The sequence below is a fragment of the Rhipicephalus sanguineus genome, chromosome 11 (genome assembly GCF_013339695.2).
Source record: "Rhipicephalus sanguineus isolate Rsan-2018 chromosome 11, BIME_Rsan_1.4, whole genome shotgun sequence".
NCBI classification, from domain to species: domain Eukaryota; kingdom Metazoa; phylum Arthropoda; class Arachnida; order Ixodida; family Ixodidae; genus Rhipicephalus; species Rhipicephalus sanguineus.
The window spans coordinates 43,766,114-43,792,505 of record NC_051186.1 but is presented as its reverse complement, the minus strand read 5'-3'; the positions used below and the strand labels follow the sequence as shown (position 1 = coordinate 43,792,505).

Sequence of the window (26,392 nt, the reverse complement as noted above, 5' to 3'; positions counted from 1 at the left end):
TAACTGTCGCCACTGCGTATACATACATACATACATACATACATACATACATACATACATACATACATACATACATACATACATACATACATACATACAGACATACATGCCTACATACATACATACATACATACATACATACATACATACATACATACATACATACATACATACATACATACATACATACATACATACATACATACAAACAAGCAACCGAAGTCGAGGGACCTCGGTATTTTGTACATGATCTGCACATGGGTACAGTACAGATCTGGTAGCTTCAAGCCGATTCATCGCCTGCATGTTTTCCGCTGTGACATTCGGACCTGAGGTGGTGCGACATAAGGAGGTCAAGGATTGACAAACAAGACTTTTATTTACAAAAACGCCTCAGCGCGCAACGCTTTTCTCGAACGCCGTCACCAGGCTCTGCGCTCTGTCCGGGCTCAGCATCTTTTTCAGCTCCTTGACCCCTTTTGGTAGACGAACACCGAGGTACCTCAGAAAGGCCTTGAGCGTCGACTGGCAGTTATTATCTGTTATATGGTACTTGCCCATGGAGGACATCGCTGCCATGGCGTTCGCCACCTTTACTCGAGTGAAGTACGGGGCCTGCAGTTGGTACTGGAAATACAGCACAAAATGTTCACTTACATAGAAGGTTTTCATAGCCACAATAATGATGCGATTTCCTATGGCCGCGTTAGTGCACTGCCCGGGCAAGTGATCGGATTGTTTTGTCAGACATGACACAGGAAAATCTCGGACTTCAAACACGCAAAGAGCATTTGGGAGTGCTTTGAGGTTACTTAAGCGTGTGATCGTAGCCTACATTAATAAAGGGACACTAATGAGCAAAACGATTTTTCTCGCATTAGTAAAGTAGTCTTCCACGATACCAAAAAACACCACGCTTGCTGCGAGAAGACGCTTAATAAGCGAGAAAACGCGCAAAAAGAAAATACAGGTGGTGACGCCACCTTGGAATTTCCGCACCATTTGCCGTGACGTCACATATTTTTGACGGCGCCTGCTTGGGCCTACGTAGTTCCTAATCGGTTAAATCGAAGTACATTGTCCTCTGAGGGGTCCAGAGACTTGACATAACGAGTTTGTGGAAATTTCGTCGAGCCAGTGGCGCCAAAATACGTCAAATGCTCTTTGAAATCTTTTACGTCACGAATTACAAAGTTCGGCGCGAAATTTAAAAATGATACTTTGAACTTGGTTTTCTCCTCAAATAATAAACCTATGGTGGTAAAATAAACTACACAAGAATTCTCCGAGCACACTTTATCAATCTAAACCAATTCATTATTTCTCTTTAGTGTCCCTTTAAGGCAAAAGCCATCGACTCGTGTCAAGTGAGCAAGTCCACTTACGGGGAGTGCGCTTCGGGATGCTGAGTGACGCTTTACAGTACGCGGTGCTAAATGGGAAAACGGAACGTACTCGTAGAAAAGACGAAATGTCCACAGACTGCGAGCGCTTTCTTCGAAAACCTGACGTAAAAAAAAAAGGAATTCAGGGAGATGATCATTTTACGTTGAATTATTAATTGACACAAAGTAATTTTTTTCTCGGCGGAAAACACCGCTGTCTTTGTACAAGCGTTGCAAGTCAATACCGGCCGAGACGCACGGAACGCACTCGAAGCGGAGTATGCTCTTCTGCGAGTGACAGTCCGCTCGCGTGATTTTAGATTTGGTAAAGCGCGCTTTAGCCGAACTGGGCTCCGCGCAAGTACACCTAACTTGCCCGCTTGTCACGGGTGTCAGATGCTCCATGAAACGCGGCATGTGGTCGTCGGCGGCGTCAACACTAACGATGCAAAAAAATGGTCGTCACGTGAATACGTCACCATATGACATCACCACGACGTCACAGTTCGCCTAAATTTGTAACGTCATCATGACGTCACTATAACGTTATCACGTGGCAACGCCGCTTGGCCAAAGGTGAGCCGATCCCGGAGGCAAATAACCACGTGAGGGGCAGAAAGCTTCCAATGCATCCGATCTCGGAGGCAGTGCAAAACAACGTTGGGCGCAGAGAGCTTTCGGGGGGGGGGGGGGGGGGGGGTCAATGAACTCTAGTGAGAAGGAAAAGAGGAGAACATGGCTTTCGCCTTCGGTTCGTCTGAGGCAAATGGAAGCGCGTGACCTTAGCGGCTTGCCCCTTGCATGTTCGTAGCTCTCCGCGGATGTACCACGGTTCGATCATTTCTTCGCTGTCGCGTTTGCTTTCGCTTAAGCAGTAACGTTGCCAGGGAACTATTACTTTCCCACTGACTGATTTTGGATCCCTTAATTTTTAAAGGTTTAGGCGTCTCTCACCTCGAGCACCTTGGTTTCCGCGATCTTCTCGGCATGTCCCGGGCTCATGGTCTGCATGGTGGCGACGATGTCGCTGTCCACTGGCTCGCGATTGAACTCGACAGTCGTGACACTGTCATCAGGGAACTGTAACATCGCGAGCCAGTGGTATACAATGCAGCGTGTCTTTCCGGGTGGGGCACACCGGACAGTCTAGCGGCCAGCCTTGTAGGGAACTTGGCCCTAATGTTGTAACACAGTCGACGAGCCCTATAGATGCCGAACGTCTCCTGTAATGTGAAGGCGACAAAAAAAAAAGTTAGGTACCCACCACGGTACTGAACTTTTACAGCCATTAGAAGTCGCGCGAAATATCCTCTTTTTCGGAAGAATTATTCTTGCTCAAAAGACTTTCAAGTTCCCGTGTGACAGGAGTATAAACCACTATAGGCTACGCATCCATGCTTAGAAAATATGAACGTATGCGACCCTTTCGCAGCTCCCCATAGACGCTTGCTCTCCGAAGTGGACGCGACAGCCGACGCAAGAACTAGCGGCGCTGCAGTTCCATCTTGCATCATGCCTCACGCGTCGTCTGCTACAACACCCATGTGACCTATCGCCGCTGCAGCTTTCGGCGGCCGTGACAGCCGAGATTACGAGATTTAAACTTTTTCAATAACCTCGATTGTTTTGAAAAGTGATTATTTCGCAAGCTAAGCTCCAGGAACATCAAAATATAATCAAACGTGACCAATAATAATGGTACAATCTCACACATCACGCTGTCCTCTCGCACGAATATTCCATTGCCGTCAACCTGTGTTTAGCCGCCACAGTGGAACAGTGGTTACGGTGCTCGGCTGCTGACCCGAAGGTTGCGGAATCGATCACAACCACAGCGGTCGCATTTTTTCTACGGAGGCGAAAATGACACTGGCTCACGTACTTAGATTTGTCTAAACAGAGGACCGCTGTTAATATTCGGGCGAATTAATTCCGATTTCTTCAGAAAGGCGTACAACCCGAACTACGGTTGAGCAAGGTACCTGATTTGTATTCCCTGAATTCGGTTAGGCGACTTGTAGCGCAGTCTTCACGATTCTAGTAGAAGATACTTCTTGCAAGTCCCTGCCCTGATTCGGAGAAGTGATGACCGGTGTTCGTTTCCGAGCCGCTCGCGCAACACGCGCATCAAGATGGCATTCTTCAGCTTTGTCCCTTTCACACGTGCTGAATCGAAAGAACTGCTTCCTAAGCGATCACCGTTCGCAGACAATCACGCACGGAGTACGGAGAAAGCGAGCACAGAGAAACGCGCAACGCGTCGCAAGCGGCTGATACTCGCGCGTCTGAGATCTCTGCGGCAGGTGCGTCGCCTCCGCGATTAGCTTCGCCAACGCGCCATTGAGAGCAACGGTGCGTTGCCGTATCCGATCCCAGGGGCCACGGCAAGTGAAGCAAAATGGAGCAGCAGCGCCGTAAGTTCACGCGTCGGCCGCCTGTGCCGGCACGCGAGCGGAGCTGCGAAACTGTATTGGTTCTTGAAACGTTGTATGCGACCTACGTGAATGCGTTGTATACCCGCGGCGCAGAACCAACGCAGCATGATAACACTCTCCACGAAGGCTTCGTTGAATTTCGTGGAAGTGGAATAAAAGCGCTCTGCAGGGCGAGATGCAAAGCCGACAGGCAGGACTGTGTCCTTCAAAAAAAGTCACAGTTTCGCCGCAAGGGCGAAGCAATGAATGCGATAGCAAGGAACTAATGCTATACGAAGTGAGGCTCGCCAATGGATACTCTCAGTTTGAACAGCGCTTCTGTTGCAAAGGCGGCCGAAGCAGCGAAGGAAACTAGCGTGCTTCAAGTGTCGAGTTGTGACACTGGTGACACTTGATAGTTCGCGCTCATCTTCTGTTTGTTCGTTTAGCGGCGTCCCTGAGCTCGAGTGACATTCGTACGCGCCGTAACATGAGCGCGGACATCACGGTGAAAGCGTGAAACATTCCTCTACCCCTCGCCACGAGAAAACCGCGCGAGCAGACAGCGGTAGGGCAAGCTTCTCCCATGCGCAAATATAAGAAGAAGCGAGCGAGCTCGCCGACGACTTTTAAATGCGCCCGTCGGGCTCCTAGCGCCACCTCGCTGGTAATGAAGAAACGCTTATTATCGCCTGCTGTCTCTGAGTCCGTCCAGCGCTAAAGGGTGTGTATATAACGCTCGCCGTTAGCTACGTGAAGGATCTGCGTTTCGTGGCGTAGTGGATAGCGCCGCTCGCTGCGGAGCAAGAGGTCCCTGGTTCGATTCCGCGCTTCGGAAGCATTTTTCTGAATTATTTTTCTTTGGGGCCTTTATATATATATACATACTTATACATATACGGTGCATGACGGCGGCGACGGCGACGGCAAAATCCAGCCGAGACTGTCCATATAATTGCTATCGCAATAAAATTCAAAATTCGTTAACTTTTGGTGCCACACACGCGTTTCGGCAGTCGCGGGATGTGCGTGCTACGGAACAGTGTTGCATGGCGCGTGCATGAGTGCTATACGCAGAAAAAAAAAAATCGCGCCATATCCACGAAGTGAATGATGATCGAGGAGCAGGGGCGTAGCCAAGGGGGGGGGGGGTTGGGGGGGTTCAAACCCCCCCCGAAATTTTTCAGTTTTGCTTGCGCATATAGGCACGCACACATACAAACGCACGCACGAACATACATAAAGTATGGGTGAACCCCCCCCCCCCCGAAAAAAATTTCTGGCTACGCCCCTGTCGAGGAGCTGACAAGGAGAAGATCGGGAAAACCCGTGAATCTACCGTACAAGTCCTCTACCATCATATGAAGACGTAACACACGTTGTTATATATACATATATACACAATGCTTTATTAATTTACAATTTTGATGAACTACATACAAAATTTACAATTATATACACGTTGATGAAGCATATATACAAGAAATACTAAGAGCGTCTGATTCTCCATTGTCGACACTTGCAGACGCAACGCTCCTAATGTACTTTCAATTTGAAAACTGCCCTCGAGACGCGCACGACAAAGTGGCCATAAAAATAGCTGTCGACGCTCGCCTGGCTGTCCACCGCGTTCCCCGCTCGCCCCGTGAGAATTAACGGCCTGGTTAGGGGGAAGACACGACGCGCGCAGCGTTCCTCTTCGCGTTCCACGACGCTTCGAATGGACGGATGGAGGTTACAGCGCGGGACTTTGCCCCAGCTTAAGACCTGGCGAGCCAGCTCCTAAAATGAAGCGCTGACGAATTCTGGAAGACGAAAGGGACCGGCGTTCCAGGGACGGCCTACAATGAAACTTGAGGACCGCGTTTGTTCGCAGGGAACGTTGAACGCATGGAAGTATGCTTCGACGCAACAATACTGACTCGGCCAATGCCAGGAGGCGTTCACTCGACCTAGCTGACACTTTCCTGACAAAGGCTTCGAGTGTCATAGCTTACCGGCTGACTGTGCTCCGACTGCGAGTGGCCCTGGACCTGCTGGATCCAGTGCTGCTGGAGCCGGCGCTGCTGCTCTGGCCGCGGCTGATGCTCGGCCGTGACTCTGTCGCTGATGCCGTTGTTCTTGATGAGGTACTCACGGCGCTCGTCGCCGCGCTCGTCGATGCCCCCTCGGTATTCGCCGATGGTGTGCTCCGCGTTTTAGCCATCTCACTTCCAGCTGAGGCTTGCTTATGAAAGATGCTGAGAACACTGACAAATCGCTGTCCGTCGTCGTCTTCTCTACAGCGTAGTCTATCTCCGCCAACAGAAAACGATGATGATGATGATAGTGACTTGCATAGCTGGCTCTCGCCCACCCTGGCGGATTGGCCAAGAAACGAATAAGTTTCTAAAAATATGGATACATATTCATATGTATCCATACTTTTAAAAATTTATTCAGATAACAACGTCGGTGCATGTCCGCGGACTCCTTTAATTTCTATGGAAAAAAAAATATATTTTGCGGTTCAAGTCCCCAGGGCCACTAAACCATGTTTAGTATGGCGAAACAAATTTTGCGTTAGTAAAAAAAAAAATCGGAAGTCTGCACTCAGCAGAACCGCTTTTTGCGAATTGCCATAAAATGGGATTTTGACGAGGTCCTACAAAATAAATATTGTAGCTGTGAGTCTCAAAATTTTTCTTGGCGTAATACGAGTAACGTATCTTTACCAAATATTGTTATCTTGCAGTTTTATTGCCAGTATGTTACGAAAAAAAATCGCAAATACGGCACATATTGCTCAATAACGCTCTAGTTTCAGATATATTTGCTTCGCGTCTATAACACTCAGAAATTCCAAGATTTCTCGGAGTGTTGCCACACATTACTTTAACAATTTTATTAAATATGATAGCCGAGAATGATGTCAACCGCAAGTCAACAATGCATAAGTGAAGGTATGTCTATAAAAATACAATACTTTGAAATGCAATTTAAAAAAAGCCATCACGGACTTTCTTTATTATCCCCAAAATTAAAGCGGAGTGTGCTATAACTTAATCTGTAAAAACATGTATTATTTTTGTGAGATCAGAGTTACAAAGCCGCCAAAATGCTCAAATTGACGTTCCCGCGCAAGCACTTAAATGAGCGAGCGTGTAGCTATTGTTGCCATTTTCATGACTTTTTCGTCTTAAATTCCTTTTCAAGTAAACAGCCGATATTTAAGGCGTTCCGTAAAGTATTGTATTTTTTAGAGTATTTTTTCGCAACCTATGTTTCACCCACTACGGCAAAATTCAAATCACTGTAACAGACAAGAAAAATGTTTTTTTCCAAAAAATACTTTCCGAGGGCAAATAGTGCACTGCATATGAACGTCCACATTTTTTTACAATACAATTGGAGAGGGTCGAGCGCAATTTTTGGGACGTTTGGCGTGGAATGACCCTATATCGTGTGAGACGCGTACTTCATAAAAATGTCCTTACTGGATCGATATACGATAATGATGATATGTGATATATGATAACTCGTATTTGAAGGTAAAAGATCAAAATGCGTATTGTAGAGCACAGATTGTGTGAGACATTGGCGTTAAAGAGGATTGACACCATGATTGAAAAAGCTCATTTTACGCCAACGGACTAATAAGTCGACTCACTCAAGCTCGCTCAGACTCAGGTGAAGCCGTGAGTCTGAGTGAGTCCGGTTGAGTAATATGTTGGCGAGTTTGAGTCTGAGTGAGCCCGGCTGAGAAAAAGTTTAGTGAGTCTGAGTCCGAGTGAGCCCTCAGAGCAAAATATATTTCTTGAGTGAGTTCGAGTGAGCTCCAATTTTTTTGCCGGCCTATGATGGTAGGTATCAAAATGTCACCAAGATTTCGATGAAAGAAATACTGAGCAAGATTCGCACGCACTATAGTCGGTTACAACCTAAGAAAGACGTCAGCTCCGCCCACAGCCACCGCTGCCCGTCCCTCGGAGTACTTGCTCCATCCAATAGCGCTCGCTCATTTTCGTGACGTCGAGCACTTTTTGAGAGTTTCCGATCGTTGGCTTCCCCATACAGATACACGATTGTGTCGCTGAAGTTTCAGGTCGGAAACGTAACGTTTTAGGTACTAATCACGAACCTTTAACTTTTAAAGGAACGCCAAGGAGAAAAATTATTTTTCTCGTAATAATAAATTACTCTTTCGCAATACCAAAATCACCCCGCTTGCCGAGAGGAGACGCTTGGTGAGCGAGAGAACGCTCAAAAACAAAATGCGTGCGGCAACGCCACCTTGAAATTTCCCCACCAAACGCCGGGACGTTATAGATTTTGACGGCGTCTACAAGGCCGTACACGTAGTCCGTAATCAGTAAAAATGAAGTACATTATCCTCTGAGGGGGCCATAGACTTAACATAAAAAGTTTCGGGAAACTTCGTTGAGCTAATGTCGCCAAAATGCGGAAAATGCACTCTGAAATCCATGACGTCACGTGTGAATATTTCGGCGCGAAATTTAACAATGAAACTTTGACCTTCATCTTCTCCTCTATTAATAAGCTTATGATGGAAAAATTAACGACATAAGGGTTCTCGGCAGCGGCGAAGCCAAGGGGGGGGGGGGTTCAACCCCCCCCCCCCCCCGAAATTTTCAGTTTTGCTTGCGTATATATACACGCACACATACAAACGCACGCACGAACATAAAGTATGGTAGAACACCCCCCCCCCCCCTCCCTTGAAAAGAATTTCTGGCTACGCCCCTGGTTCTCAGAGTATAATTTATCACCCTAAATCAATTGATTTTCTCTTTAGTGTATTTTTGTATGCGTAGTATTTATATTAGCCGAGAAAAAGTACTTACGGCGGTTCGAGAGGAGACCAGCTAGCACGACTGTATTTCACGGGTAACAGGCAGGCGCGCCGCGCTTATGTGGGCGGAGCCCACATTTTTTTTTTTTTTTTTTTGCATACGTTGTAACCGAGTATAGTTTCCAAGCCTCATCCATCACCGCGCACGGGAGACTGTACGCTTGCGCAGCACATGTTAGGGGCTTACCTTTATGCTTTGCAAGAGCCATTTCTCTTGAATGTCAGGCGTGCTTTAGACCGCACCAGTAAACCAACTAGTGCGCTACAGTGTCGTCGCCAATTAACGCACTTCGATGCGTCGAGAAATGCGGCATGACACCGCACGTGAATGTCGCACAGGCGAACTGCGCGCGCTCCGCATTAGGTCACGCCATCATGGCAGCGAAGATCGGCTTGGCTTGACCGCTAGAACCACGCAGTATCGGTTTCGGAACCATGCACTCCCGAATTATGCCTGCTCTGAGCGCGCTGTGGCGGTTTCTCCGAGAAACCGGACTGAATGACAGACTATGACCGTTTGTAGACAATGTTGGTGTTTGTTTAGTACTTGGACGGTGCTATAGACATAACTGTTTTGTTTGTTTTGCCACCTCCTGCGCTCACAAATTTTTCTTCTCTTTCATTCTTTTGCCTCCCCTTTCCCCTTCCCAAGTGCAGGGTAGCAAACCGGAGGCTTCCTCTGGTTAACCTCCATGTCTTTCCTTCATCTTTCTCTCCCTCCCTCTCTTTATGCGTCGATTACGAAGTCCGAAAGAAGAGTTCTTTCGGACTCGTCCATTTTGGAGGGGAGTGGGGGGAGAGGTGCGCTGTCGTGGCTTTGCAACCCCCCTCAAATGGTGAACCCTACGAAGGCCTATATCGCTGCGTAAGTATAAATTGTCTTGCCGCCAGGGACGTAGCCAGAAATCTTTTTCGGGGTTGGGGGATTCGACCGCCTTTTCCACCTTTTATGTTCGTATGTTCGTGCGCGTGTTCGTATGTGTATACATGCAAAACTGAAAGTTTCCGGAAAGGGGGGGGGGGGGGGCAACGATAATGCTTGCTGCAGCATTTATATCAGTGCGCTGTACATTTCCCATGCATCTCCTGCAGAACCCTATGTATTAATTTCCATTCGAAACGCGTCACGTTGCCGACCGAGCGTCGAATGGAGGGATATGCTGGGAAAGTACGCCCCAAGAATTCTCATGCATTAAACGGACACTAAAGGGCAAAACGATTTATCTCATATTAGTAAAGTACTCTTTCACGATACCAAAAACTACGCTTGCTGCGAGAAGACGCTTAGCAAGCGAGAAAACACGCACAAACAAAATGTGGGTGGCGACGCCACCTTGAAGTTTCCGCACCATTCGCCATAACGTCACATGTTTTGACGGCGCCTACTAGGGACTACGTAGTTCCTAATCGGTAAAAATGAAGTACATTGTCCTCTGAGAGGGCTATAGACTCAACATACCAAGTTTGGGGTAATGTTGTTGAGCCAATGGCGCCAAAATACGATAAACTCTCTTTGAAATTCGTGACGTCACGCGGGAAGATTTCGGCGCGAAATTTAAAAATGAAACTTTGAACTTGATTTTATCCTCTATTAATAAACCTATTATGGCGAAATTAACGACATCATAGTTCTCAGAGCACAATTTATCGATCTAAACCGATCCATTGTTTCTCTTTAGGGTCCCTTTAAAACATTTACCTTCCTGGGGCTGATGAGAGCGCTTTCGGAGTGGCTCTCCGTTACAGTCTCGGAGGGCACACGACGCGGCATTGTTCGCCGGACGCAATACAAATATCTTGCAAGTTGTCCCCATCTTCACCATTCAAATAGTCACTATGAAAGGTTTATGTGAAAGGACCGACGCCGTGGTTGATTGTCTTAACAGCACTACAATTACATTGCATTTCGCAGGCAAGATCAAACGCTGTTTCGCGTAGAAAGCTCTGAATACCGAGAGCACATTTGCCGGTTGTGTAGCATAGGTTTTAGTCTGCAAAAGCAGTGCTTTCAGCTTCACTCGCAGTAGTATCGGTGTACTTAGTTTTATGCAACAACAGCTGTTGCACTTTTAGGGGCGAAGCTCCTTAAAGGGGCCCTGCAACACTTTTCGAGCATGCTCAAAAAGCGCTGCCGATCGGTAGTGGAGGCTCCCGTGAACACGCGAGCCAAATATTATAGCGATGCGCATGGCCTGGAATTTACAATAAATTCTCAAAGTCAGCTGAAAATCGCTCCCTCTTCTCTCGACAAATGATGTATTAGTCCGCAAAATATGACGCGATTGTCGGCAGTTCCACCATTGGCTGGTGTTATAATCACGATAACACCCTCATATTACTTTCGTTGTTAATTTTGAGTTCAATAAGTAGATAATATGTATGTTTATATTATGTTATCGCGTTAAAAACACCGATCAAACATTAATATTAGCACTTCCGGTCTCACCGACAGCTCGTCTGCTCGTAGTTGCGTGGTTCCGTTTTCTTCGCCATGCGCAGTGCCGAAAACGTGAATATTTCTGTGCTTTTGACCATCGCCGGTTGCCGTTGAGAGTGGCAGCCGTTCGAGTGTTGCCTCGTCAGCTGAGAACTGAATCGTCGGCACGTTCTCACGACCGACCGAGGCACGGGCGCAGCGTGTCTCCGATAACAATGCTGGCGTCCGTAATGGCGGCGCTTCGGGGTCGTCTGCCAGTGCCGTCTTACGAGGCGGTGTATCGGAGTATGGGCCGAAACCGATCTCAGCTGTCATTCGTTCCAAACGAGCGCGCAGGTTTGCTTCCATGGTTGGCAGAGCGATGAAAACACTACGGCGTTCGAGGTGCACACCCAACATTACCAAACCGACGCGCAGTTTTCAAGCACGCGCGATACACAGAGCGATCGACTCCGCGCGACGAGAACGACGCAAGCCGACCGGAAGTGGCGGCACAGACCACGTGGTTGCGCCCAGACGTCAGAGAGAAAAAAATGAAGAAAGAAACTCCGCCGGCGCTCTTGGGCGGAGCCTCGCCTCTCTGCGCTCCCCCCGTCGACTCGCTGCCTAGGCAGTTCCGCGCGCTCGCGGCGTTGAGTTGAGGGTGAAAGCTGCGGAACGTGATCTCTATAATTTGGTAACACCACTTAGACTTGACGGATTCGAAAAATTTTTGCGGCATATGACTCGTGAAGAGTCATACGTCAATAATGAGACTATTCCAATATAACTAAGAAAGGTGTTGCAGGGCCCCTTTAAGGCGGCACCCGTTCGTCCCTCGTAGTCGTCGTCATCGTAGCAGGCTAGTGAAAGAAACCCACGTGACCGGTATGGCAAATTGAGGCGCCATCTGTCGACTGGGATCAGAGTTAAAATCTGCGTTCCGTCTCTTTCCTCCCAACTTAGAGTCACTGGAAAAATTTCAGAGTATCGCATCTGTTTTCCGCGCGCCGCCGCCGACGCGATTGGCTTACTCGCATCACGTGACCTCTCGCCGCCATATCCCTTCCAAGCGCTTTGGGTGCAGGCGCGTTCAATGCAGAGCGTGGCCGGACATTTAGCAGTACCACGGTCCCCAGAAGTACTTCGTTGCTTTTTTAAACGCGTCATGCAGACAGGGGCTTGACAGGGGCGTAAGCAGACATTTTTTTCGGGGGGGGGGGGGGGGGGGGGGGGCGGGCCCGGGCCCGGTGTGCCACCCCCTGGCTACGCCACTGCATACAGATGCCAGAAGAGAGTAGCTCACCATCAATCGAATGTTACTCTAAGAAAAAATGGAGTATTTGGGGAGTATTTCTGCCACACAACAATAATCGTCATCTGGCTTGCTCGCGTTTCCTTTCTTGAAAACCCGGCTCTCGTCACTTTCCTGTCAAGAATGCTATGTCACGCTGATAACGCGCGTGCCGTTCGTGACCGGGAAGTCCCGGGACCGCGGTGATAACGCGAGGAAAGTACGCGCGCTGGATGACGATTATTGTTGTGTGGCAGAAATATTCCCCAAATACTCGATTTTTTCATAGTGTGTACTCTGGGAATCTCGTTTGCCGTGTGGGAAAAATTAATGTCAAAGAACGCCGTTCTACGTGGCTGCTTAGTCGGCCTGAACGAATTCGCCCCTCTCGAATAACACTCCTTCCTGCAGTGAACTACGCTAACTTTGCTGGAAAAGATCTTATGCGACAGGATACTTCACCTTTTCGGTTCGCTATGGTCAGCGATATTGAAAACTTCATACCTTTCTATTTGCTCGGCTGTTATATCTCGATCTGTTGAACAGATTACGCATGCTATCCGAGTTATAAGCGTGTCACGCACGAGAGCGATATCGAAGATTTATTAAAATAATAACTGTTTACTGGTATACCTTGAAGGCAATTGTGGCATGATCTTTGGCATTGCACAAAACAGAAGCGTGGAACTCTGTTGATAAACTTGGTATATAATGTTATCAAACGTATTTTTAAATTTGTTGCAAAAAATGCTGCTAATGCTGCATGCACCGAGCGCACCCTTAAAGTACTGCATAGTCGGTGAGAAATGAACACAGAAAAAAAAAAGCAGATCCCACGCATTAAGGGAGTCGATTTTATGCGAGCCCTAAGTCTGTATACATACTGTGTTGCAGTAGCATACGCTTTAAAAATTCCGGGATGTGCTATTTCTGATCAAAAGAACATAAAGCACCGTGCCGAGGAAGTTTTAATAAGAGTGCATTATGAAAAAAAAGTGCAGCAGTGCAGAAACCGAACCCCAGCTGTTTACGCGCTGGCAACGCCAAAAAAAAAAAAAGAACTGTTTGTCGGAACACAGCAAGATATTTGCAAATTCATTGCAACGTTGGGAATATTAAGGAGACAAGCAATAGGAAATGAAACAATTAAGTAGTGGTGTCAATCATTTTTGATGGCCTATTTTCTACGTATCGTAAGATAAGATGCACCTTACCTATACCGCACGCCGATTCGCCCGTACTTTCGGCTGCTGGCATTCCAAATCAAGACGTCGCGCACAACTTCCAATTACCGTACACACACAACTTCTGTTACTTAAATGTAAACATTTCGACAGAAGTCTGTCTGGCTGGGTGGAAGAATTAAGAAGTTTTCAACTTCTTAACTTCTGTTACGCATATCAACCAGTTGAACAGCAAGCACGGTGCGCAAGCAAGCTATGCGTGAGCGATCAGTCGAAGGGCGCAATGTTGAATGTTCTCGATGTTCGATAACGTTCTCGAGTGCAGTGAACCTGAACACCGACTGCAAAGCTAGCGCAAACAGTCAAGATTCACCAAATGTCGAAATGGCATCTCGCACGATGTCACTGCGCTAATGCAACTATGTTTACAGATCCGGACCTAGCGAACACGCCCGGGCCCGACACGAAAAGAGACCGATGAAGCCGCGAAGAGAGTTCGCGACCACATGGCAAGATTCGCCGTACGTTTCATTAGTTACACCGCTAACCGCGCAGTCTATCCATACCTGTCGATGACTCGAAATCACTTCTAATATCCTCTTGAAGAAACACACACACATAATGCCGTTCTGCCGAGCGTAACACGGCACTGAGGCTAAAAGATCGGTCACTTCACAACATCTTCACAACACACGCTAGCAACGCGCCGGACGGTCTGGAAGGGACATGGCCGCCGCCACCCAATGTTGCCCGCGTGCAGCCTACCTTTGCGGTACTCTGATTTTCCAGTTACTCTATCCCAACTCTCTTCAACCCCCCCTCTGGCGGGATCAACTCCCTTTCATGCGGGAGCCGCGCTTTCCGCCGCCTTGCTGGCGCCGCCGACTTTGAAATCCGTTAGAAAGTTTCGTGTCTGGCGTTGGTAAGGCGTGCGCAGCGTGCGTTAGCCGTCGTCGCTCGTCCGTTTCATGGTGCTCGCTCGCTGTGTGCTTGTGCGACGCGATGTTTTACGACTCGCGCTGTTCGTGCATAGTGCTTTGTTGCTTGAATACTTCCAGAACAAGTCCCGGAATATATGTGCCGGCCCCCAAAAGAACGACAGGTGAGCGTGCCCTTTGACAGACAGACAACGAACTTTGAGTCGCGGTTTTCATTGTGTCAATTTGAATTCACGTCCATACCGAGTAGCTGTTCTCTGCAGTGGGGCTACAGTTACTGTTTTCAAAAATGACTGATTTGAAAAGGACAGGATGCTGCGTTTAAATCGTTATACGAACAAGCAGCGGACACAGAACCGCGTGCTTGAGTGTGTGCTTTGCATTTGTCTCCGGTTAATTACTCCCCATCGCCTATAACCACGTTTGTGAGACATTAGGTAGATGTATGAAAACTTATGCTGCTCTGAGACGAACAAACGAGTTCAGTTTTTCACGAATCGACGGCGCTCTTTATCTGATTGAAACTTGCCCTTTTCTTTAGGGCGTATTTCGGAACGCAACACAGCTGATCGGTGCGCCCAGAGAAAAGCTGAAGGAATTGCAGAATCGGCGCACTTCAAGAAGAGATGGCATGAATCATCCGATATCAGCCGTTCATTTTCTCCGCGTTTATCATCACTAGTTATATGAAAATCAACGTTTTTGGAAATGTAGTCAATAAAGTGCGGCCAATATTAGTTGTGTTATATGTGGAGTTCATTTTGACATATTTAAAATGGTCGTTACATTATTATTCTACTTTTAGGTATTTCAACTGCTTTCATTGTTTTTGCATTTCAGGAATGTTCAATTTTGTTAGTTATGATAATTTTGTGCAATATCGTGCGCATATATCAGAAGCTGTTCTGCACTTTTGTCAGTATAAATATTGTGTTTTTGAATATGTGCCTTAGTGTTATGTTCTGTTTTTTTTTTTCCACTGTTCTTTAAATTCTTAACACTGCCGAGAACTTTCGTGTCGTCTAGTGATCATGAACACGTGTATGTTAATATCCTGAGCCTGTATCGCACCACATTTGATAGAATGTTGATTTTCGGAAACGAGGAGAATAAAAAGAGACCAAAGATATTTTGTGTTGTGAGTGCAATTCATTCTGTTGCGTTCTGGCACATGCTGCACGACTGCAGTGTCTGCAGAATGCCTGATTGCAAATTGCGGACATTCAAACGCGCAACGAACGCGCGGCGCAGCACGCGCGGCGGATGCAAAAAAAAAAAAAAAAAAAGGCGCCCGGCGCGCTGCCTGCACGGCGCAGCACGCGGAGGAGGGGCGAGGGGGTCATAAAAGAAAGGGATAGGCAGCCCGCGCACGCAAACAAAACAAAAAGAGAAAAACCCGGCGCGCGCGAGCGTGCTAGGAGAGGAGGCGCGGCTGGTGTTAGTGTTGCCATGACGACGCATACCGTGTGCGCCGCCATTCTGCCGTTCGAGTCTCTGAATCCCAGCCGCCAGGATATTAACTGAAGGGACGTTTGGCGCTGCCAGCGCTGACGTCATGAATTAAGGCATCCTATGGGAGGTATACGGAGTAACCTCCCCCTGATCGTAGTACGTAACAAGTCTTACGCTTTGACCTCCAAGGTGGTGCCGGTGGGAGATTTCTCCTGTGCGTTGTTGAACAATAAAAAATTCGCAGCGTTCGCGTTAACTAAAAGCCGAATTCTTCTGTCTCTCATTCCCCATTAGCAGCCATTGGCATGTTCCAGTAGGAAACGTTAGTAGAAGTAGAAGTGTAAGTGTTAGCTAAAAGCCGACTTCTTCTGTCTCTCATTCCCATTAGCAGCCATTGTTTACCTCCAAGGTAGTGCCTGGTGAGATTTCTCCTGTGCGTGATTAAACAATAAAAATTTTGTTCAAAACGCCGTTGATTGATGAAATAAACCAACGAAAGACGCCAGATGTTTTGTAAAAGCAGAACGAAAGAACGCCAGATGTTTTTCTTAAAGTGTAGTAGTAGTAGTTGTATGTAGCCACCTCGCCCGATCGTCAACGGGCGAGGTGGACCGGCAACGGCGCGAGGACCCTGCCGTACGAGAGTTAAATCACACTAAAAGACATACTTTGCGGGCGATACACTCTAGTGAGCTTTCAACTTTTCGTCTTAATGTACATGATAAAGAAATTATTTCTACGAAAAACGCAAGGCACACCTTGAGCAATATATTTGGTTTTGGGACGCTAAATGGAACCATGAGGCGATGCGAAGCCGGAGCACTTGCACGATCGCGTTCCGTTGGCTTTCGTTGGGCATGCTACCGACCTCGCGTCGTGGAACGCGCGTCCTGTCTTCCCTCTAGCCTTGCCTTTAATTCGCACAGGGCGAGCGGGGAATGCGGTCGCTCTTGGCGCTCTTTCGCTCGGGAGCGGACTTCTTCCTTGCATTTCACCGATCACAAGTGATAATGAAGGGACCACGTAAACCAACAGTACAATAAAAGTTTGATGTTTAATATATACACGATGTTTCACACTCTTTATATTATGTACTGGGCGCATTTCACGGAAGAGTTTCACGGTTTACAGATGATTCCCTCCGTAGCTTCGCCCCACTCATCATCATTCACCCCGTGGATATGCTGTGATTTTTTTCGGCATGTCGAGGCGACCTGCCCTGGAGTAGATGTGCTGAGCAATCCTATTGTTAATACAACAGCTGCTTTATTGCTCCCACTAGTTCCCCCGGCTCGCCGGGTACGCTCTAGTCGTGTGACTTGGAGCGCGCTAACGGCGTCTTTTCTGCCTGGCCACCTCCGGGACTTCATGTGGCGTCTGGGATGGGGTGTGCTTCCAACTCTCGACCGCCTCGAGCGGTGGAGAATGGTACAGTCAGAAACATGCCCGAACTGCACCCTTCAGGAAACAAATCAGCATGTTCTGAGGCAATGTGTCATTGCACGTATTTTCTGGAGGACCGTGCATGCCGGATTTCACGGCCTCGGAGTAAATCGTTTCGTTTGTTCTGGGCGTTGTTCTCGAGGTCGCTTCGCGTGCCTTCTCATTGTTGCCGGCGCTTTCTGTCTTTGGCGCAACCGCTGCGAGGCGGTTGCAGCGGGCCGTCGCCGTCGCGCTCTCTTCCCAATCCTAGAGCGACTGTACACGGAGCTTCTATCTGTTCTGTCGGAGGAGCTCTTCTTCCTCGGCGAGGAGGAATTCCTTCGGCACTGGTCTTGCCCCTTTGTGTTGGTCTGTGACAGACGCGTAAAGCTTGTTTTGCCTGCCTGGTTTTGGTAGGCTGATGTCTCGGTTGGTATCGGCAGAAGCGCCATGTAAATACACAAGATGTACATATTGATGTTTTATTTGTGCTTTCTGTTTTACCACATAATGTGCATAAATATACCTAGCTTTTTGTGACATATTATATGTATGTGTGTGTAAATGTGCTAAACATCAATTGTACGTGTTGCCTCCGCGTCATTTCATGTGTTTATTTATGTCCATGTTACTGAATTATGTTTTGTCTTTCTCGTGAACGTATTTCTAGCAAGAAAACGTCATGTTCAATTGTTATGTTAACCGTTTGTGATACAATAAATTTTTCTAAACACATCCGTAATAATAGTCTGAATAGGGACCGCTGCCTGCGGCTGTCCCAGAGTATGTCTATAAATCGCGAATAACACAAATAACATGTACAGAGAGCTTACTGTAAAATCTCCCATATTTGTTAAGCACAACCACAACACTCTGCTCGTTCTAAAAGCTGCCAGTCGCTGGCGTGACAAAGTCAGTGTTAGTACTACAATTTGCGACGTTTAAAAAACTATCCACGGGGGCATGGCCCTCGAACACTTTTTTAGAAGCGCCTACATCGCTGCCGACCGCATCAACACCTAGTGGCGCTCGCCAGAACTACTGCGGGCGAGAATGACGAAGTAGGGCGCACGAGTATTATAGGATAAATGTAACATTAGAAGTGGTCGCGGCATTGCAACAAAAAAAGGGATTATTATGGGGTTTTGTTTTTCTTTAGCATGCTCTTTCACTGAACGGCGAACACACCAACGCTCATAAACTTTTTCGTTTTGAAAACTGCAGCACCGGGCAAAGAATGCGCCGAAAGCCACGGCGCTGGAGGAAACGGGCGCCGTTGATAAGCGGATCGAGCTCTACCCGCCACTTTATCGCCCAATAAATAGCCTTCGAGATTTTCGCGTAAAATCACAGGGACCTTGATCCTGGAAGACATAAGAGGAGTCAGGTGGCGTAAGTAACGCAAGAAAAAAAAAAAAAAAGATGCGCGCAACATAAACGTATTATAGCTTGTTCGTTTTTTTATTTGTTTCCTCCACGTGTTCAGAGATTTTCTTGCACGATAAGTTGAAAACTCAGGAAAAAACATTCCGCCACCCAGCGACACCGGCGATACGACGTCATCGCCAGACCAGCTATGGCTTTTTTAAGTGCGTAGCACTTTAGTGTCGTCTATCCGTAGATCTTATGTGGCGTGATCACGTTGGAAATCAAGTGGTCAATACAGGCCTAAAACAAGGCTAGCAATGCACAAAACCGGGTTAAAATAAACGAACAATGTCTAAAACAGTATATGATTAACATAAATAACAAAGACTTAATCACATTAATTAACTTAAAATCACTAAAAATAACGCTTCGAAAACATGCGGCTGTCACCCGCGCCGCGCAAGAGAGGGCGCCACCGCCTCGCCAAGCGGGCGATTACTCCTCCCACCGGCGCTTGCGTCGCTACATCTGAAGGGGAAACAACCTGATGGAACTCGCTGCAGACGACACGTATATCTAAGCGGGAAGTCGATAAAGCGTAGAAAAATGTAGCACGCATGGCGCACACCGAGTTAGCGAATCTTCCTAACAAGATTCCACTCGTGCCGGGTGGAACCCTGCATGCTTACCTCAAACACTGAGGTCATCGATGGTTTGGTAAACGGAGAAGCGGGAAGTCTACGAACGGGAATCGCTGGGTGCCCGTGCTACGCACATACTCACCATCACGCACAGCCCACCATCACTCGTTTTTCGCTCAGGCAGCCAGGGACTGGAACGATCTTGCCCCGAGTGTCATCCATCATTACAACACGGATAAATTTAGAAATGCCACAGAATCATCGTTTTATTAACCCTATATTGTTTGCCCACACCCTCATGTGAAGCCCTCCGTCGGGGGGCCTTTGAGGTATATTAAATAAATAAATAAATAAATACTCAGATTTCACAGTAGTCGAGCTGCATTTAGCGCAGGATTTACAACTACACCAATCGCTACACATTGGTATTGGCTAATAAATACGTGGATTATTCCAGTATGTCTAAAAGGTTAATATTCCTGGGCTGCTTTTGACTAATTATACTTAAATTTTATTTGACTGAGCCCAAGACTGAGCCACGTGCCGAAGGACGCCAACGAATATGATGAGCATATAGTGGATGATGAAGATGAAGCATGAACGTTATGCTCACATACAAAAAAAAAAAATATGTTTCCCGGTGAGCGCGCAACTTTCGAAAAAATATGTCGTTCTTGCGTAGGGCTTGGTGTAGTTCTAAATCCAGTGTTTAATGCAGCTCCACTACCGTCAAACCTAAGGAAGTGCGTAGCACGGGCAACCTAGTGATTATCTTGGCGCTTAACTGCCATCGCGTCGGCGATCGCGCGCTTGCCGAGGCGGTGGCGCCCTCTCTTGCACGGCGCGCGTATCAGCCGCATGTTTGAGAAGCGCTTTTCGCGACTTTAGGTTAATTGTCTCGATTAATTCTTGGTTATTTGTGTGGTTTACAATATTTCAGACCTTGTTAAATTTAGGAAAAATTTGCAGCGCAAAATAACACAAGGACGAGAAGGGAGGACACAACACGTGCGCTAACTTTCAACAGAAAGGTTTATTTCAACCGAAGCACGAATATATACAGTGGTGATGCTCAAACGCTACAGCCAGATGTCATGCGCAGAGAAGTACATTTTTGTCATTCTGATTTTAACAGGAGACGTGCAGAGAAGTGAAATTTCTTATCATAGCCTTTTATTGAAGATATGCGCACCAACCACAAAATTAATGCATGTTCAAAAAATACAATTCTTTTTCTGACAGGGACGGCGTGCTTACACAATCGCTACCCAACTTTGCGATTTTGGCGGCTTCTACTATTAGTCTCGTTAGTTCATCACGGTTAGTCAATAACACCGTAGCGCCCGGTTTTTGAGAGCACCAAGGAGAGCACGCCTGAAAGAGTGCAGCCAATTTTTACTCTTTGGCACTATTGCTCGCCCTTCTTCTAGGGGTTCTTTTAGCTAAGAATACATAAGCGGTATGTCCCGAGGCAGAGTCTTCCACTTGCTCAGAACACGACTGCTTTTCGGGACATTCAGTATTTTTTAGGGGAAGGTGAATGTCTTTCGGTGTGTCCCTTTCGTGTGATTGAAGCATACGTTGACAATTACACCATGCAGTACTGGAGCCCATTATGTGTCTCCTTCGGCTTAAATTTCTTCAAGCTTTCTAGATCCACGAGAAAAGAAATATTTACTTATGCCATGATACAAGAGTTCTCGGTCACTTCAGTTATTTTTATATGCGTGTACAAACACACAATGACACAGGAAATAGGGAGAGGGTAGGCTGACAACTGTCACCTAGAAGGGCACAACGCCATGCCTGCATGCTCTTTCGAACAATCGCGCGCTTTCACTGTGAGTGCAACCACTTCAACTCTGAGAGAGCGGCCCTCTCACAGAGAACAAAACCCTGGGGCACAAGCCTACACGGTCTTCAACGCGAGCCGCTCTGAGGGCGTTGTTGCGGTTTCTTCGAGAAACCGGACTGAATGACAAATTGTGACTCACTGACAATCTTGGTGTGTAGTATTTGGACGGTGCTATAGATCATGACTTTGTTCTGTTTGTTTTGTCGCCTATTGTCGTCACAGACGCTTCTTCTCTTTCTTTTACATCCCCTTCCCCCTCTTTAAGTACAGGGTGGCGAACCGGAGACTTTCCCTGGTTAACCTCCCTGTCTTTCTCTTTCTCTACTCTTTCGAAACACGCCATCGGTATCACCATCGTCGTGGCCACCATTTCACTACGGTCATCATCATTCCAGCAACGGCCAGCACCTTTGCAGCACCGTCCCGGCCCTCTCACGCCAACGTCATTGCGACGGAACCGCTGGCAAGCCCTTCCCGCGGCTTGTAGCACGCGTCGAGACATGCGGCCAGCGCGCGGAAAGCGCCGGTAAGCCTACAACCGTCGGCACCGGCTGCATGCCCAAGTTTCTTCCCGCCACGTTATAAAAACGAAGGCCCGGCATGCAAAAGACCGCGACATGGCAAGTCCGGGCGGTACTCCTGCTACTGCTGCTGACACTCGCGTTGTTCTGTCCGTGCTCCGCGCGGTCGGCGAACCCTCGACGACGTCGCGAGGTCGTCAAACGCGCCCGTCCGCCAGGGGGACACGACGACGACGGCGGAAGACCGATCACGGGCCTCCAGGCAGTCACCGTCAAAAGCGACGACACCGGCACCCGAGCGAACGGCACCGCGGCTAGGCCTAACAGGCGGCGACGGCCGCACCTCCTGGACGTCGGCAGCCTCTTCCGGTATGTCCTGTCGCCGTCCGGCAACGCCACCGGTCGGCACCGAGGCACTGGCAACAAGTCCGAAGAGCCGGTGAGAAGCCGGCACATCGACGCGTCCATGGCCGAGGTGGTGGCCGTGCAGACGTTCGACGGAGACGTCGTGTGGATCGAGGCCAAGTTCGTGAACGAGTCGCACGGCGCCAATCACAGGCGACGCCGGCGGACGAGGCCCTACAGCGTCGAAGAGAGGCTTACGCTGGTCGTACCGGTGATCGCTTTCTTGGTGCCGTTCCTCGTTTGGCTCAGCTGCATGGTCATCTGCATCGTGAAGGCCTCGGTCAAGGAGCCGTACTGATTCGAAGAACACGCTCTCTCGCTCGACGTCATTCCAGCGACCGAACAGTTTAGCTAGAGGTTACGCATAGCGAACGCTGAGGAAGACGTGCCGTGTAGGGAATCGTCGTGCAGTCCGTGTGATTCCAAGACTGCCGGGCGCAGAACTGTCCATGTTTGACAGCATTCAAGGAGCTTTCAGTGAATGTAACATAGTTCTGCTGGTGTGCCTGCCTCTTGGATGCGAAGCGTTGTTTGCAGATGCCGCTATTCCGTTGGGAAAAACGGTATCGCATTGTATTCCAGCTGGCTTGCAGTGAAGCCACTGAAACCGTCATGTTAGAGTATACCGAGCGTGGTGTGACAGTTTGTGATGTCACGTTGATGTTATCACTATATCACCTGAAGGGGCTGTCCTTATTCATGCACAGAGGCCAATAACGTTCCGCCCGTGTCATCACACTGAAGCAGGCTAACCGCAACGTCATTATGAAGCCTTGACGTCATCATAGCCGCCATGTTGGAGTACCAGTACTTTAAGTGCAAGCTATACGAAGGCTCTCCTCGATAACGTGCCGGTTCTTCCGCACGTGTCCACATACGTGGTGCTACAGTTGAGTAATTATTATTTCGCTATACCTATTCGAATTGCTCAAAACGAAGTTTATGCACCACGTATGTGCGACATGGTACTGGGTTGCGTAGCGATTAAGTGCGGCGCGGGAGTATTTAGAGCATGCGCGAGTGTGAAGCAGTAATGGTAGACACAAACACACGACTATAACGAAATTTTGAGCGATATATGTCTCTAGCGTTCCTTTGTCTTCATCCGACGTTTTGTAATGCGAAACAGGCAGAAATAATGCTTAGTGTCATTCCGTAGATTGCGCAAAAGAATTCGGTGCTGGCAATCTGACAGATCCGATTTCGTCGCGGAATGTCACACAAATAAAATTATATTACCTATCCTTTTCTGGTGCACGCACAAGGCCGATTTTGCCGTGCCATACTTTACTTACAGTCCCGACTAATGTTACGAGATTCTAGACAAATTGGGACTTAACGGGGCCCGGAGCAGTTCCTCGAGGTCTTGGTGAGAAAATGCATTCCGGTAACACGGAACTGTGAACATCTAGTCCTGATGCAGTCATGCGCGACGAGAGCACCTGGGCCTGGGCCTGTATTCACAAAAACCTCTTGCGATGAAAATTTTCGTAAGAGAATATTTCAGCCAACCACGATGCGGGACATATCATTGGCGAAGGCGGCTGACCAACGGAAAAATGTACTGAATAGAAGTTTTGTGAATTAGGCCCCTGAACACCCCTCACCTACGTCCATGCAAGGGACACTGAGCCAGGGTGGGAAAGGTAAACTATACGCTCGTAGTACTTCTGCTCGTACGAGGTCTTTCAAATGCAAGACCATTTAATTCTTCGGCTAAATCGCGGTGGGCTACATCTACAGTCGGATACAACCATGGGCGTCGGCAGGATTTTGGCATGGGAGTGCAAAGTTCCCTTGCATCACGGCGGGAGGAGAAGGGGAGCGCATGGTGTGGTTTGAGGGGGCACAAGTACCCCTTCTGACCCCCTCTCCCCCCCCCCCCCCCCCCCAGTAGACGCCCATAGATACAATCTTAGAAGACTGCAGCATTTCCTCAAAGACGGATGCACACAATAGACGGTTTCGCTGTTTACAAAGACAGACCCTGGACGGCTTCCGGTTTCGTGCACTGACGTAACATTGGCGGGGAACAAAAGCATTGGCGGGTGTAGCCCGCAGATTTTCAACACTTCTCACCTTGTGCCCAGCCAAGTATTTCAAACAAATAAAGATGCTTCTAATCTATACCCAACATTATAAGAGTTAGTCCTTAACTTATGCGCCTTCCTTTTATCTGAAGGCGGAAAAAGGGTCTTTCCTTACTCTGACATAACTTAAAAACACGCTTTCCGCTTCGGTGTTGAACTGAAGAAACGGAAGTTTCTTGGGGTGCAACACGTGCTGCTACTATCGCAGTCTTGAAACCAATGGGCATGCTCTCCAGACTGACGCAAGTCGGACGGCCGGTGGCCCCGCCTTCGGAGAACATTGCCGAGTGCATGAGCGGCACTATTTCTTTAGTCGCGGAGGCGATCGGCTTCCGTGCTTCTGTCATCTGGGCGGGGCTTCTCCGGACTTCTTAAGTTATATCCGACACACCCCCTTCGACCAATCCGGATGTCTGGTCTCGATACGATGACCTCGTTAATTAAATATTTCGGCAGCAGGTCACGCTCTCTGCAACACTTGAAGGCAAAAGCCTGTTCCGCACTTTGTAATGCATTAAGTTATAAAATCAGGGACCACACTTCAAGCCATACGGAGCCGCAGTGCGAGACGCGCATTTAATTAACGCGATGTTCTCAATTTATAACAATGTCCGATTGCTTCGCATAGCGTCGATTCCCACAGTCGACCCCCCCCCCCCCCTAAGTATTTTTCAATTTTGCGTGTGTATACATACACGCACACATACAAACACACGCACCAACATAAGCTTTTCGGTGCTTGGGAGCATGCAGACCATGTCAGGCCCAACGAAATTTAAAGTGCCTATTGATATTTCTCAGTGATACAGGTTTAGATGCTCGTCTTTAGAACATGTGCGGCATAAGAACTTTTGCGCGTGTCCTGTCCCCGCGCGAGACAGTGTGTACAGTGACTCATTGTGCCATACCATCGTCGCCTATCATGACACCTCCCTCTTTCTCTTTCTTTCCCCTTCCCCCTTACCCCCGTGAGGAGTAGCAGGCTAGAAACCCGCTTTCCAGGCCGACCTCTCCTCCTTCTCATTAAAACATCTCCCCCCCCCCCCCTGCCCGAAAAAAAATTCTGGCTACGTTATTGTATGCCTCGCACGCTTTCACTCGCACACAGACTATAACGACACGCGGGGCGACATTATCGCCTTTGTACTATCGCAATAAAAAAATAGGAGGAAGCACACCTGGCGTCCACAAACCAACCTCCTATGAAGCCGCTTGTTCCTCATGTTCGTGTCACATTTCCCATCATGCTCCTGTTTCTTTTTTTTGGCGGGCTCATGAACAAAAACAAATATCGCCTCATGGTCTCCCGCTAAAGGAGACCATGAGGCGATACGAAGCAGCGTTTCGGCATGTCGAGCCCGCGTTTCAGAGGAGTGGAGAGGGAAGGGGAAGTGGAGAGGGGGAGCGGAGAGGGGAAGTGTAAGGGGAGTAGAGAGGGTAAGTGGAGAGGCGGAGGGGATCTGGAGGTGTGTGGAGAGTGTTTGCGCATGCGCAGTAAGGGTGGTCACGCCGCACACCACCGGTTTGAACACCGCCACAAGATGCTTTGCATCTAAATATTGACGAGCGCGCGCGCCTAGCGTCCACAAGCCAGCCTCCCAGGACGCAGCTCCCCCCTTCTCTCCATGCCCTGGTCAACATTCCCGGCATGCTCCTGTTTCATTTTTTACGGCGGGGCTTCAACATTTTCACGTTACGCTCCCTTCTAGTTCGTTTTTTCTTTTTTATTTTTTGTCTCTATGGCTGACATCAACTGACCGCGCAGCCGCCATATTGGGTAAAAAATATAGTGGACGCTGCCCACCCTCTACGAAGGAACGCTGGCATCGAGGCAGTACGTATAAAAGAGCGCCGCCAACACAGTGCTTACATGCACGACTCCTGCGTGAAGGGTTAGGTTAGGAACACCGTGCTCAGCTACTGACCCGAAGTGAATACGGCGCTCAGCTGCGCTGACCCGAAAGTCGCGAGTTCGATCCCAGCCGCGGCAGGCGCGCATTTTCGATGGATGCGACATGCTAGAGACCCGACTGCGCGATGTCAATACACGTTCAAGAACGCCAGACCACGGGCCAGACGGTCGAAATTTCCGGAGGCCTCCACCACGACGTGCCTCATTATCATATATGTCGCAGCTTTGACAAGTAAAACCCCA

General features: G+C 48.3%; 2 protein-coding genes across 2 annotated transcripts; one reads left to right on the top strand and one right to left on the bottom strand.

Moving 5' to 3' along the window:
- Nucleotides 1–393: 393 nt before the first annotated feature.
- LOC119374988 (uncharacterized) lies at nt 394–6,153 on the bottom strand. Its single transcript, XM_037645186.2, has 3 exons — nt 5,797–6,153; nt 2,340–2,608; nt 394–627 (listed from the first exon to the last, which is right to left on the bottom strand). The coding sequence occupies exons 2-3, from the start codon at nt 2,472–2,474 to the stop codon at nt 394–396; spliced, it is 369 nt and encodes a 122-aa protein (XP_037501114.1). The 5' UTR covers nt 2,475–2,608; nt 5,797–6,153.
- Nucleotides 6,154–21,643: 15,490 nt separating this feature from the next.
- On the top strand, nt 21,644–23,192 carry LOC119373220 (uncharacterized). The gene has a single exon (XM_037643229.2). It carries the CDS (start codon nt 21,822–21,824, stop codon nt 22,443–22,445), a length of 624 nt encoding a protein of 207 aa, XP_037499157.1. The 5' UTR covers nt 21,644–21,821; the 3' UTR covers nt 22,446–23,192.
- Nucleotides 23,193–26,392: the final 3,200 nt, after the last annotated feature.

Excerpts from the sequence above, each read along its gene's own strand:
- LOC119374988 (XM_037645186.2), bottom strand. The coding sequence starts at position 2,474 with ATGTTACAGTTCCCTGATGACAGTGTCACGACTGTCGAGTTCAATCGC. Across the intron at positions 628-2,339 it reads CGGAAACCAAGGTGCTCGAG|TACCAACTGCAGGCCCCGTA; the intron begins GTGAGAGACGCC and ends CTGTATTTCCAG.
- LOC119373220 (XM_037643229.2), top strand. The coding sequence starts at position 21,822 with ATGCAAAAGACCGCGACATGGCAAGTCCGGGCGGTACTCCTGCTACTG.